The sequence below is a fragment of the Podarcis liolepis genome, assembly GCF_965112155.1.
Source record: "Podarcis liolepis genome assembly, chromosome: 2".
In the NCBI taxonomy this organism is placed as follows: Eukaryota; Metazoa; Chordata; class Lepidosauria; order Squamata; family Lacertidae; genus Podarcis; species Podarcis liolepis.
This window is the reverse complement of record NC_139555.1, coordinates 34,400,434-34,413,926: the sequence shown is the minus strand read 5'-3', so window position 1 is coordinate 34,413,926 and position 13,493 is coordinate 34,400,434. Positions and strand designations below refer to the sequence as shown.

General features: G+C 42.3%; 1 protein-coding gene across 1 annotated transcript; it reads right to left on the bottom strand.

Moving 5' to 3' along the window:
- Nucleotides 1–1,893: 1,893 nt before the first annotated feature.
- Nucleotides 1,894–13,129, bottom strand: KCTD2 (potassium channel tetramerization domain containing 2). Its single transcript, XM_083487266.1, has 6 exons — nucleotides 12,658–13,129; nucleotides 10,974–11,082; nucleotides 10,145–10,236; nucleotides 8,842–8,937; nucleotides 7,230–7,355; nucleotides 1,894–5,545 (listed from the first exon to the last, which is right to left on the bottom strand). Exons 1-6 carry the CDS (start codon nucleotides 12,961–12,963, stop codon nucleotides 5,516–5,518), a joined length of 759 nt encoding a protein of 252 aa, XP_083343392.1. The 5' UTR covers nucleotides 12,964–13,129; the 3' UTR covers nucleotides 1,894–5,515.
- Nucleotides 13,130–13,493: the final 364 nt, after the last annotated feature.

Here is a 13,493-nt window from a genome sequence, read left to right as displayed (position 1 = left end):
ACATCACAGTTCAAACTACAAGGGAGGGGGGAGCTGAGCACTCTGGTTATGATGTCATTGCACAAGCAGGTCCAAGTCAAACATTAAAAAGACCACTCTTGAAAGCTCTTGCAAGGGGAGGTAGGCTATAGGCACCTCAGAGAACTGACATGAAGAGGGAAGACCACATTGAATGGAAACCAGGCACTTTGAGGCAATTCTTCCCTCTGTCCTCTTAATTTAGTCTAAATACTGGTCAGATATTTCCCAGAAACAGAAAAATGTATTTTTTTAAAAAAATGAAAGAAAACAGTCTCTATTTTTGATGAGATACACTTAGCTCTCTCTCAGGAAGACTGCATAACAATTTCAACATTTTGCATTGCGTCACCAGAACAATTTCGTTCAGCATCTTGTCCTCAAGTATATTATCTGTTTAATTAAAAAAAGGTAAAGGACCCCTGGATGGTTAAGTCCAGTCAAAGGCAACTATGGGGTTGCGGTGCTCATCTTGCTTTCAGGCCAAGGGGGCCGGCATTTGTTCACAGATAGCTCTCCAGGTCATGTGGCCAGCATGACTAAACCACTTCTGGTGCAATGGAACACTGTGACGGAAACCAGAGCTCACGGAAACACTGTTTACCTTCCTGCCACAGCGGTACCTATTTATCTATTTGCACTTGTGTACTTTCGAACTGCTAGGTTGGCAGGAACTGGGACAGAGCAACAGGAGCTCACCCCATCATGGGGGATTTGATTTGGGATGTGGGTGGTGCTGTGGTCTAAACCACTGAGCCTTATGGCCTTGCTGTTCAGATCTGTTTAATTATTGTACGGTTGGGAACATTGTCTCCACAGGTGGCCAACTTTCCTGTGAGAACAACTGCTCAGGTGTAAGTACCCCACAGGCCTACATTCTTAGCATCATGTGTTTGTTATACTACTAAAGAAGTAAAATATGATATGTATGAAAACACAGAAGCTTGTCCCAGGGAACCATGGAGCCAGGTAGCAGGCACATATATCTGCATCCCATAGAGCACAGACATGTTACTTTTTAGGCTTCAGAGAACTACAGATTGCACTGAAACATAGACTACAGGGTATAAGTTAATAGTAACTGCATGGCTTTATCCTCCAAATGTGCAGAAAAGGGCAACCAGTGTTATCAAGGGAATGGCTAAATTCCTGTGATAAAAAGTTACAGCATTTGGGGCTTTTCAGAGAAAAGGAAAATAAGCAGCGACATGGAAGTATCGTAGAATTGTAGTGTTAGAAATTATGCATGACATGGAAGAAGTGTGTGTGTGTGTATATATATACTCCTGTCATAATACTAGAACACATGGACATCTAATGAAGTTGAATGTTGGAAGATTCAGAAGAAAAATAAGAGAACAGTGGACTCGTAACTTTCAAACTCCTTATTTTTGAATGATCAGAGAAGTCACCTCACCTCATTATTAGTATTTTAGCACCCTTAATTCTCAATGGCCTGAGATGCAAGTCTCCTTTGGACAACAATGAAAACATAAAAATGATACAAAATTGCACCTTCCGGTATTAAAAATGAGGACCCCAACTTTTTTTTATCTACAAGGTAGTATCTTAAACCCATGACAATGGATCTGCTTTCACCCTTACATTTCTGTCTTGTTTAAGTAGGCAGTGTGTGAACAGACATTAGGTGTCTTCCCTTTGATGACAGCATTTTCTGTTCTCATGCAAGAGTTTGGGTAAAGTGTAAGAGCCTGTAAGCTTTCAGCAACAGAACCTTGACCAGCAAAAGCTATTGCTTCCAGGTTAGAAGTTGTTGCAGTCTTTGTGACACAGAAAACACACGTGAAAGACACTCCCAAGCTCTCTTTACTACAGGTAGAGTTGTAGGGCGTAAGAAAATAGCTCAGATGCTCGTCATGTCAGAATCTTTATTGGAAAAAAAAAATCACAGCATCTCCATTATTATTCAAACACATTTAATAAACAAAGAGAAACAGTAGCAAAGGGCACTGACATGTGACGAACTGTACAAAACCTCAAGGTTTGCAGGCAAAACCTGAGGGTGAGGAGCCCACGGCGCAGCTGCGGAGGTCCGAGGAGCCAACCCCCACCCCCTTGTGGAAAACCCCCCTCCCCTCGGACCACTCAGTCACCCCTGAGAAAAATTGATTAAAAATGTGCAGAAACAAAGACACTTTTAAGAGGTTAGCTCCAACCTTGCTGTAACGGAACAATTGGCCACTGGGAAACTGGACCTGCTACTGGTCCCCAGGGGCTAGCTAATGTTTTAAAGGAAACCTCCTCAAGAGATGCAAATCACCTAGATAAACACCCATCCAATCATTTGCTCCTCTCTTTTCATTTACTGCCTTCTGCAGGGGGAAACAGGGTTCTTACTTATTTTCCAGCTTTTAGTTTAGGAGATAATGTTTGGACAGAGATAAAGGCAAATGGAAGGAAAAGCCCTGTTGCTAATAAAGGCAGAGATAAAACTGGTGCAGAAAATGGAAGCCAGTTCTTGAGATTAACAGGGCCTGGAGGTGACCTGTCTTTGTGGGGAAAGAACATCACAAATGGATGAGCTAGAATGGTGTCTTGCCGCAGCTGGATTTCAAGCCCTTATACTAGGAAAGCCAATAGCTTTTCCAATCCCTAATACTGTTTCTATCTCCAGCTAAACAGCTCACCACTCCAGGGAGGGTCCCAACGAATTTAATTACTTTAGTTGAGAATACTCAACAAGGAAAGGTAGGGAGAAGGCAATTGTGTTCCAGTGAAGAACTTAAAATCCACTGAAAAACGCTCACTAGTTGTCAGCAGCAAGTGGAGTATATAGGATAGGACTACCCCATTTATTAGGCAGAAACACTGCTTCTCAGAGAAGTTTAACTGCAATCCCGCTGTAATGCATTGCATCAAGCCAGTTACGGCTCATCTCACAATCTGGTTTTCCTCCAGATTCCAATGGAGCCATTCCCAATGGCACAATATGGGCAACAGAATGAGTCTTATTTATCCAGTCTGTTATCCTGACATCAGGCACTCCTCTAATGGGGCTTCCCCATGCATGGTGTTTTTTGGTGACTATAAAATAAAGCAATGAGGTATTCATTTTGATTAACTAAAGCTACACAGTAAGGTCTCCTTCCAAGCAAACCTAACACTGCTACGTGCCCAGCAAGGTGGGGAATGAGTTGGGTTAGGCCATGTTGGAAATGGCAGCTACTCTTGGCATTGTCAGCCTGTTTTTCTTTCAACTAGTTCATAGCACCACTGCCCACTCTCGCCTCCTCCCTGAGAACGAGAGATTATGAGGGTATATGTGAATGCTATATATATAAATATATATCTGCAGTTCTTATACTTCCTCGCAGCACATACACACCCGATTATTTATCAGTTGTGGACATACACTGACAACAGCTGAAGGTACAAGATAGGGGTTTATGTACACATCACAGTGTTAGTTAGATCCAGCCAAGACGTACAGTCTAATCATGCCAATACCAACACATTATAAACAGGAAGGGCAGGGCAGGACTGGAATGTTGGTTTACTTCAACACAATATGGAGCCAGTCGAGTCTCAGCAGCCACCGACTGACCTCAAGACCTTTGGTACAGTCTTCTTGTAATAGAGACTGAACTAGGACATGTTATTCTAACCCTTAACCTACCAAAACTTCTCTGGAGGTGCATTGTGGGAAGCTCAGTGATATATGCACATACAAACTGAAGAACGATGGAGGATGTGGGGCAGCGGGGAATTAAGTGCCAAACTTGATTTAAACTCCATGCATTTTATCCGCGATGAGGCCTTTAACGTCCCCATCCAAACTTCACGCACTGTCCTTCTACCCCACCCTTTTCACTTTTAAGGAAGAAATAGAACGAAGCCTCATCAACTCACACTATAAAACATAAAGAAGACACAGTGAATGAAATTCCTTGGTGGAAAATTCCAAACACATCAATTTGTATATAAGGGGTCTTCGGATTGTAAGCGGAGAGCTTTGATTATTGCCAAGGGACACCAAAGCATTTCAATTTTTCTGAAACTTTGGTTCGGTATGTTTTGGGGCTTATCTCAAAGGCCCAGAAGTCAAGATGACTCCCAAGGAACAAAGCCAGGATACGGAGGGGAGGTACCATGCAGCAAATGCTTAAGGGATTCCCATTTACCAACAACTAGGAGGGGACATTTCACTGATTAGGGATGGCACAAGTTCACCGACAAGATCAGTGAGTCCCATTTGGCTAAGATCAGAAGAGAGGCACGACATTTTCACGTCCATTCAAGGCATTCCAAAGGAAAAAAAAAAACATTACAGAAGTTCACACACCACTTTGGACAAGAAAAAAAAAATCACAACAGTTTGGCAACTTTCATCACCACCCCTCCCCACCCCCCGCAATACCACTTAGTTATTTTGGGTAAGATAATACAATAAAAGGAGGTGGAGGATTGAAAGTGCAGAATCACCATGTGTAAATAAGGGACCCTCCGTCCCTGAATGTATTGGATAAAGAGTTGTTAAAGCCTACCAAAGTAACTAAGAGTACAAAGAAAACCTGCTCTTAATGCAGGACGAACAAGGGGGTCTTTTCATGCTGCTGAATACAAGACAAGGCAAAGCTGAACTTGGCAGGGACAAATCCTCCAGATCAAAGAGCAACTTTAAAGTTAGTCAAGGGACTATACTCCAGGCTCTGGCAGGAAAAAAACGGGACATAAGCCCCGTTGCCACGCTCCTCTGACATTTAAGAGATAGTAGAAATGGATTTGAAATTTGCAGAAATAGCATATTTTTAAAGATGTGTGAATGGCGATGACCAAACCACACTGTGAGAAATGCTCAGAGCTTATATTTTAGTGTTATCTGAAGAAAAACCCTTCAGCCAAGGCCCCATGGTAAACATAACCCCACCCACTCCCAAATTAAAAATTGCCCATCTAACAGGTATCTGAGTCAGTAACGAATCCAAAACAAAAATTAAAAAGTTTTTGTTTTTTTGGTGGGGGGGGGCAGGAATGTTCTTGGTTTAGACATTTACTTTCAAATGCATTTTCATCAGATCTGGGAAAGCGTGTTACAAATTTCTTTAAAAATGACACCATTAAACCAAACTCCTCAGTCATCAGTCCAGACCACTGATGCCTGGGATATCTTAAAAGAGCCCAGGAATCTGGGCAGCCCTCACTTTTAGCCCTCTCTAAAGAGAGCCAAAAACACAATTAAATAAAAATAAAAATAAATCACATCAGTGCCAAGACAGAAATAAAAAGAAACAGAGTTAGTGGAGTAAAGGGGGCTATCTGGCTGGAAGATTCTCTTCTTTCTTCATCTTCTGTAACTGGAGTGGGATGAGCCTTTGGTTTTCACCAGGATTAATTTTCTACTGGCAGGACAGGCTCAGCTTTGCTTTGTGTTAGTTTGATTACTGTACAAAAGCAAGGTTGGACTGCAGGAAAAATGCTCTGCCCAGCTAGATTGCCCTTTTGACATCTGGGAGTTTTAAAGTATTAGATGCTTAGATTACATCCGTGATCCTCGTTCCTGAAGAATCTGTGGGGAGAGAAGCACCAAGACAACAGCAACATGATTAGAACTTATTGCAATAGAGGGGGAAAGAAACAGAAGGAAAAATCTGAACTTTGTACCATAGTACTTAGCACCTGGCTTCTCACCCAGGGTATTATAGGAAAAAATTATTAACTACAGGAGGCTAAATACTCTACAAAATAAACCCTTAGCTGGTTAGGTTCTTTGTTATTGCTAAACTGAATTATTTAGCTCCATGCTAAAATATTTGACTTTTGAGGCATACTTGGGCTGTGCTTTGGCAGCTGGTTCTGTCTAATAATACATGTATAGTTTTGTAGGCACCTTTGCCTACATATTGGCCCTTCCAGCTCACTACTTGTGCTACACTTTAAGTAGATTTCATCATCAGTTTTAAGCTTCTGTTTCATGGATTAAACTGCTGGGAATAGTTGGACTATATCAGCTTTTAAGTTGTTCTAACACTACAGCATTGTGTGGCTTGTGAATATTTGTGGATGCAGTCACATAGAAAGCTGCCGTATAACAACAGCTGGTCTATGAGCTCTGTGCTGCCTACACTGACTGGCAGCAACTTGACAGTTTCAGGCACGATTCTCTCCCAGCCCTACCTGGAAGGGCTGGGGATTGAACCTGGGACGGAGCTATAACCCATCCCTTATCTTAACCCACAGTTTCTCTCGATCTCCCTTCACTTTTCAGATCAATGTAAGATTTAGTGACAGAGGCTACAGGTTGTATCCAATGGTGTCTGTCAGCTGACAGCAAAGGTTCCATCAATGGAATGGGGAGGGAAACCATTTTCAGCAATACGTCTGCAGTCTCCTTATTGCCCCCCCCCCACCAAAAAACCCCCACAATATTCTAAGAGGGTCCTCCAACCCTCTTGAGCAGATGTAGAATATGTGCTTAGAGGGCTGTGGGTGGAAGGAGGAACTACTGAAAATTACTCCCCTCCCTGTTCCATGGACGGAAGCCTTATTGTCAAATAGGCACCATTAGATACAACCCTATAGCACAAATATATTCAGAAATGTTAACATGGTCCTTGCCAACCCCTTTATGCAGCACTACATTACACATGTTCTGTGCAAATTTGAGTTGGTGACAGTGCTAAAGAGAAGACCAGACTCTCTGAACCTGCAATCCTATACATACTTATCTGGAGTAACCCCACTGATACCAACAAGATTTACTTCTTAGCAGACATTGAACTGAAAGATTAAAAGCTCCCAGAGACTCTTTCAGAAACTTTACGGAAGATGGAAGCAGGGAGAGGAACTGTTTCTAAAGATTACCATTAGGAGAACATACTGAAAGCGCGACACCTTCTTTACCAGATATTTTCAGAATTAACTGACCAATACACTAGGAAATATCTACCACCACCCTTGTACATTTTTGCCTCCCTCATTTCAGTGGCTTATTGTTATACTTCCACAATTTCTAATTGTAGGGTATTGCATTTATCTTAGAATTTTATGTTGTGAACCACCCTGAGATCTACAGGTACAGGGCAGTATACAAATTATTATTATTATTATTATTATTATTGACAAAACTCTGACTAACAGGAACTATACACCTTGCAACATCAAAAGCAAGCTGCCTTCTGTATTTATTCCATTCTGTATTCAGAAACATTAATGTGATCCTCAAGGAATTCAATCGCAAGCAGGTTCCTTACCTTTGCTTTCTCACTAGGCTCTATCACTATGCCATTGGTAGAGTTATTGAGCTCTCTGGACACAACACATAGAAATTCTGCTTGGTCTTCATTTCCATAGTTATAAGAAGATCCAATACTGATTAGCTAATGTAATAAAAACAAGAGAATGTAAAAGTTAGAAGCAGCAATAAACAAGGAATAGTATAGAATTAGCCTTAAAATACTAGGCTAAAATGGGTTGGGGTTCTCCAGATGTTGTTGCACTCCTGTTCCTATCATTCACAGATAGTATAACAAATGGCCAATTGTGATGAAAAATGTAATTCAGCAACATGTGGAAAGATACAGGATTCCCATCACTGAACTAAAATATGATCTTGATCTGTATCTAGTCTCTCACAGTGATCAAATACAGATCTGCAGGAGAAAGCATTAAAGAGTACAAGACAGAGCACTCTGCACCTTTATATTCCTTCTTAACTTTTAGAAGGTTTAAGGACACATCCATACTCTAGTCTGAGCCCCTGAAATGCTGTGATTCACAAAACCAGCAAGCAATCCATGTGTATTTTCTGTCAAGCTATTGCACTCCTTCTTGTTATTACTTAAAATTCCACCAGTGCGATTTTAAAATATACACACTAATATTTTTCCCCCCAAAATGAAAAAGGCCACAGATGCATCTAGGAAACACCAAACAAGGAAATGAAGAATTTAGGACTGAGTTGTATCCAACTAAGCATTTCTAGGCAGCTTAATATTTTTTAAAACCTTTAGCATTATGGAAAAGTAGCAAAAAACAGTATTATAAAAACAGATAGAGAAGACAGGGACTAATTCTGGTTGTTTAGCCTATAAGGATTACTTGAGTTGAACAAACAAGCTTCCAAGATGGGAAAAAATGATAGTCACCAGCTCATCAGTACGATGACTTTCATACTTCCAAGTGAAGCTCTACAGTACCCCAAATCAGAATTGTGGGAAGCTGCCATCCATCCATACCCCAAACAATGCATTTTCTTAGGCAAAAAACCTGAAGTCCGACAGAGCCCCCTAATGATGGTTCAATATAATAAAAAAGAATTCCTCCTCATTAAGAGGAAATTCAACTGACCAGAATGCATAAAACCAGAAGTAAATAAAAAACCAATAACCTAACAAGACTGGAAGCATTAGTCAAAGCACATTCTGCCACAATCTCTCATAGCAAAAGACTGGGCCCAGCAAGTTGTGCACTTATTTATTGAGTGCAAGATTAGCATCAGTCAACAGATTCAAGGCTGACAGCATTTATCAACTAAAGTGAAGAGTGAGGAAAGGTAATGGGCAGAGGCTTGTAATCAGACTACCCTAGAAGATAATCAGCAATTATCTGTTAGAGACTCAGTGATCAGACTTCTCTCCAGGCACCAGCAGACTAGGTACAATTTATGTTCCATGAGAATTCCCATATTCTCTAGATTCTGAAAAGGTGAAAGGAAAACCCACTAAAGCATTCATTATTCACTAAGCTGTTGACAGCCCCTTCCAATCAATAACAAATAATAGAGGTGGAAGATTAGCCATTATATAAGCCTTGTGAATTGGGCCCCTTCTTCCGGATAGGAAAGTATTCTTTAGCACTGGATACCTGTTCAAATTTCCATCCATCAGACATAGTGGACACCATCTGGGTGAGCTCTTCCTCTTGGCACTGCAGGACTCTGTAAACATGCTTGACAGGTCCCTGGGACACAAAGGGGAACCAAACAATAAGTTAGAAATTAACATTGTGGCTTTGCCAAGTAGTGGTAGCTTGTTTAAAGAGGCTTAGCTTCAAGGAAATTAGTGTCATAGGTCCTTGCTGATTCCTGAGAACACACACCACTAGAAATGTTTCAAAAGGACATTTCATGCTTTCCCCAACCATCAAAAAAGACATGTGGCAAGTTTTGCTGAAAATCTAGGAGCCAGAAATAACCCCGGGGAGGTAGGTGTATAGAAGTGTAGGTATGGAGATAGCCAGGATACATTGCATCAAAAACTGGTGCATATTGGGACGGGATAAAGGCATCATGGCAACAGACTGCTACAAATGACTCAAATGAAAGTACAGTAATATAGTGTCTCTGGGAATGATAGGAAAGTGACCCAGACTGCCCTTCTCTTCAGCATTTTTAACCTGGCAGAACCTGTAATAGTCAGAATGTATCCCACTCAGCATGTAAAAACACTCCCCTACAAATTTTCAAACAGGTTTTGAATTCACATCTGTTCTCTGCTGCTTTTATGAAGTGATTTGTATGCAGGCAATTAATGTTCATAATGTATTTTACAGCTGTGCTGACTGGATTTTTTGAGTTGCTGTAAAATAAAAAGCTTTAAACTGTGCTTGTAATGTTCCACATGGTGCTTGCTACTTTGTGAGGAGGTTCTCCCAAAAAGCAGGATACAAATCCTTTAAATATAAATAAATGAATAAATATTGTGTCACACAAGGGAGCATTCTTTGCTGTCCCTTCCCCCTCATTTCCCAGCAGTTCATGAAGTATTTGGGTGAGCGAAGAGCTGCTTTGTCTCCCTTTCTGTCAGCTCCTGCAAAGGTCCAGCAGGAGCAGTGAGGTCCTTGTTGGCACCTTTGGCAAAAGCCCAGCGCAAGGAAGAGAAAACACCTCTCCTTTCCTCCATCAAGAACTTGGGACAAGAAAGGATGTGTGGCTTCTTTTCCTTCTTGCTGGGCTTTTGCAGACTGAAACAGCACTGAAGCGCTGCTTGGATTTTCTACAAAAGCCCATCATAGCAGCAAAGAAATCCATCCCCCTTCTCCAAAGTGTATGTCACAGGGAGAGACTAGCAGTTGACCACAACCACAAATAAGGGAAGGCTAAGCACAGATTTGCCCTTGATTCCAGTTACAAAAAACCCCCCCTTCTATTTTCTTTAACATGCATTACTTGAGAAGTTCTGCTTTCATTGTCCCGTATTCGCTCCTTCACCAGCCGCACTAGAGATGCAATGTTGTAAAACTCAGCTTCTTCCAGCACACCTAAGAATGAGAAGGGGGGTGCAGTTAGGAAGATTGTTAGCCTTAAAAAGGGAAGAATGCTAGAAGCAATATTGTGCTAACCCCAAAGTCTTCTGCGCAGATTACTGAAGCCTATGACACTGCAGAATTATTTTTTTGCATACTGTATATATTTAAACCTAAATAATTAATCTGCAGATCAACAAACGTTATACTACCAGAATCTCAATTTGCAAGAGCAAAAACAAAGGCAAAGATTAGGAAAAAAATGTGACCACAAACAGCTGCAAAAACTTCTATTTCATGAAGAGCAGAAAACTAGAACTTGGGGATTCATGAAGATGTGTTCCCTCCATTTGAAGCTCTTCACAAAAAGGAGCTTGCTTTTGCAGACCACACTTCAATGAAAAACAACAAGTTAATACAAAATGCCACTGATGTTTATTATCAGAATGCCTTGTATGAGATAGTTGCATCAGAATAATGTGCCTCCATGAATAAAGCTGGTTTTGTACACCTCCTCCATAGGTCAATCTAAAATAAACCACAGTCTTATGACACAGAAAGATGCTGACCAAGGCCTCGCTCAGTCACAGGAGTCAATGCACTCAAGACCATGGATTTCAATGGGCTTAAGTGCACTAGCTCTGGGCTGAAATGTGGCCAACATCCATTAAGCTTCCCTATGGTTTTCAAGGATATAGATTGATTTTTACCTTGCCCAAGTCAGACAAAGCACCACAATCTCCATTTCTTACCTTCTTCTGCCAATTCCTTGTTTATTATGAGTTTTCCATGCCGGAGGTAGTTCAGGATTGGACCAAAATATGTGGGATCCCTATCAATGAGATATGCCCCCGTTTCATCCTGTTGGAGATACACCAGTGTCAGATTCTGATGCTAAAAAGGACAATTCAATGGAATGAAGACATTTGGCTTGGGGGGGTGGGGGGAGACTAGTCTTATAAAGGTTGAGAATTTGGTCCTCTGCAAAGAATTACCGTTCTCAGGAAAACCAGTGGGCTCTTTTAAACTAGTTGAATCATCCACAAAAGACAGAAGTTAGATTTAACATGTTGTCATGGTTATGGTGGAGACTATGGGTATCTTCTACTGAAGTAGTGGAGGTGGATGGGAAAACAGTACTGGCAGGTTTCTAAACTCTGGCGTCAAAAGCTTTTTATGCCTACCTTTACTGTAAGATGACACCATGATATAATTAAAAAAGGTAGGGTACCACCTACATAAGGCGATTCACCTAATCACTTAATCATACGCTTATTTACTTGAAATAAACTGTTCTTGCATCTATCAGCGGCATTCTCCTAAAAATCAGTGAGATCGGCTCCTGAATTGTCATGATATGACAATGACAAGCAGCAAAAACAAAAATGAGCACAACCCTAACTTTTGCAACTGAATTCTTAAGAAATACTTTTGCCAATCTAAACTGTCAGTCTAATCCAAACTGACTTCTATTATGTGTCAAGCAAACATCAACTCAGATCACTCTTTAGTAATGGTAAAAAAGAAAAGAAAAAAAGATTCTGCTGAACACAAGTGGTGCAGTGCAATCAATTCCTTTGACTACGTGCTCAGATGTTTTGTTTGTTTGTTTAAGATCACCAAGGAAGCTATAAATAAGAAACAGAGTTTACCCATTCTGACTTTGATTTAATTATTCTGGGAAATGGCTTTTGTTCTATTCTAAAATAATGTCTTTTACAGAGCGCTCAGAATCTTCCACAGTATTTAAACACTCTCAGCAATTATCTGCTGAAAGAAACCACCCTATTCACAAGTATTTTCACTTTGCACACAAGATTAAAGCTTTTCAGTTTTCTTATTTCCCTAAAACAGAAGCAGAGACCACACTATTGATGAATAAGAGTACAGCACCTGTTTAATGACTGCATAGTTAATATATTGAAATTACTACTTACAGGGAAGTGTTGGGTCAACACAGAAACCACTAGAGGGGCTATAAACTGTCACTGAAGTGGGCAGGCACCCAACTGCCACATGCAACGGGAGCAATGCCCCTTTTGTGTGGATCCTTCTTTTTTTGCTGAGGAGTTCCCATCAAGGCTTTGGTTAGCTTTGATGTCTGCAAAAACACACCCTGCCAAGTGTCCTGGGAACTGTGGCTTGCTAAGGGTGCTGAGAACCGTAGCTCTGTGAGGGGTAGCCTCTAGTTCCCAGGATTGGGGTGGGGTGGGGTGGGGGACTGCTTTAAATGCATTGGGTGAAAGAGGCTTAAATGCGTGGAAACAAGCCTATTATTCCAGTGATCGCAGCGGGAAGGAGACGAGACGGAGGGTATGAGGGCTACCGGGGTGCGGAGAACATGCCGTCGTTCTAGGAAAGCGTCCCAGGAGGGGCCGGGCGGTTAAGGAAGGAAGAGGTCAGCGCTGCCACTCCACATGGACCCACCGGACTCACCTTGTCGGAGCCCAGTTCGGGCCCCTCCTGGCAGCAGAGGCGGCAGAGGAAGGACTTGGGCTCTCGGCAGAGAGTCTGGCGGGTGCTCACGAAGTAGGTGCCGCCCACGTTGAGCCGGACCCACTTGGAGCCCCCGCTGCTGCTGCTGCTCCCGCCGCCCCCCGACCCGGCTCTCTCAGGCGCCGGCGGCTCCGGACTGCGCGGCGGGCAAGCGGGCGCCGCGGCTGGACGCGGGCTGGGCGGCCCCGGGAGCGGGCTGGGAGTGCGGCCCCGCGGCGGCCCTTCTCCGGCCACCAGCTCCGCCATTCTGGGCTACGGTTTCTTCCCCTGGGCCTACGGCAGGCAGACGGGCAACGGTCGCTCCAGCTCAACGGCCAGGTCGGAGAAACTGGAGCTGCGCTCGGCTGGGCTCGGAAGCCATCACCCCAGTCCCTGCTGACAGGGAGAGCCGGACTTCCGGGAGGAAAGGTCACTTCCGGGTCACCAACCGTTCTCTGGGTGCAACAGCCGCCGAGGCCACTTTGAGCGCCGCCGAGGCCTTACATGCTCCTCGTTTACCATTATATAGTAATGCTGGAGGTAGCCAGCAGAAGCGGAGAATAATAATAACTATTATTTAAATTAATTTAAATTGATTTTAATTTAATTAATTTTAATGTTAATTAAATTTAAATTATATAAAATTATTTAAAGGGAAAAGTCTCCAACAGAACAAGGCATTGGAGGAAACAGGATTCCAGGAAGGAAACAGAAACTTCGTTCCTAGATTACCTATACCATAGATACATAAAAGTTGCAGAACGGCACTTGCAGAGGAGACTTCTTACTTATTTTCG

Excerpts from the sequence above, each read along its gene's own strand:
- KCTD2 (XM_083487266.1), bottom strand. The coding sequence starts at position 12,963 with ATGGCGGAGCTGGTGGCCGGAGAAGGGCCGCCGCGGGGCCGCACTCCC. Across the intron at positions 10,237-10,973 it reads CAAGGAATTGGCAGAAGAAG|GTGTGCTGGAAGAAGCTGAG; the intron begins GTAAGAAATGGA and ends TCTCATTCTTAG. Across the intron at positions 7,356-8,841 it reads ATGGATGGAAATTTGAACAG|CTAATCAGTATTGGATCTTC; the intron begins GTATCCAGTGCT and ends TTATTACATTAG.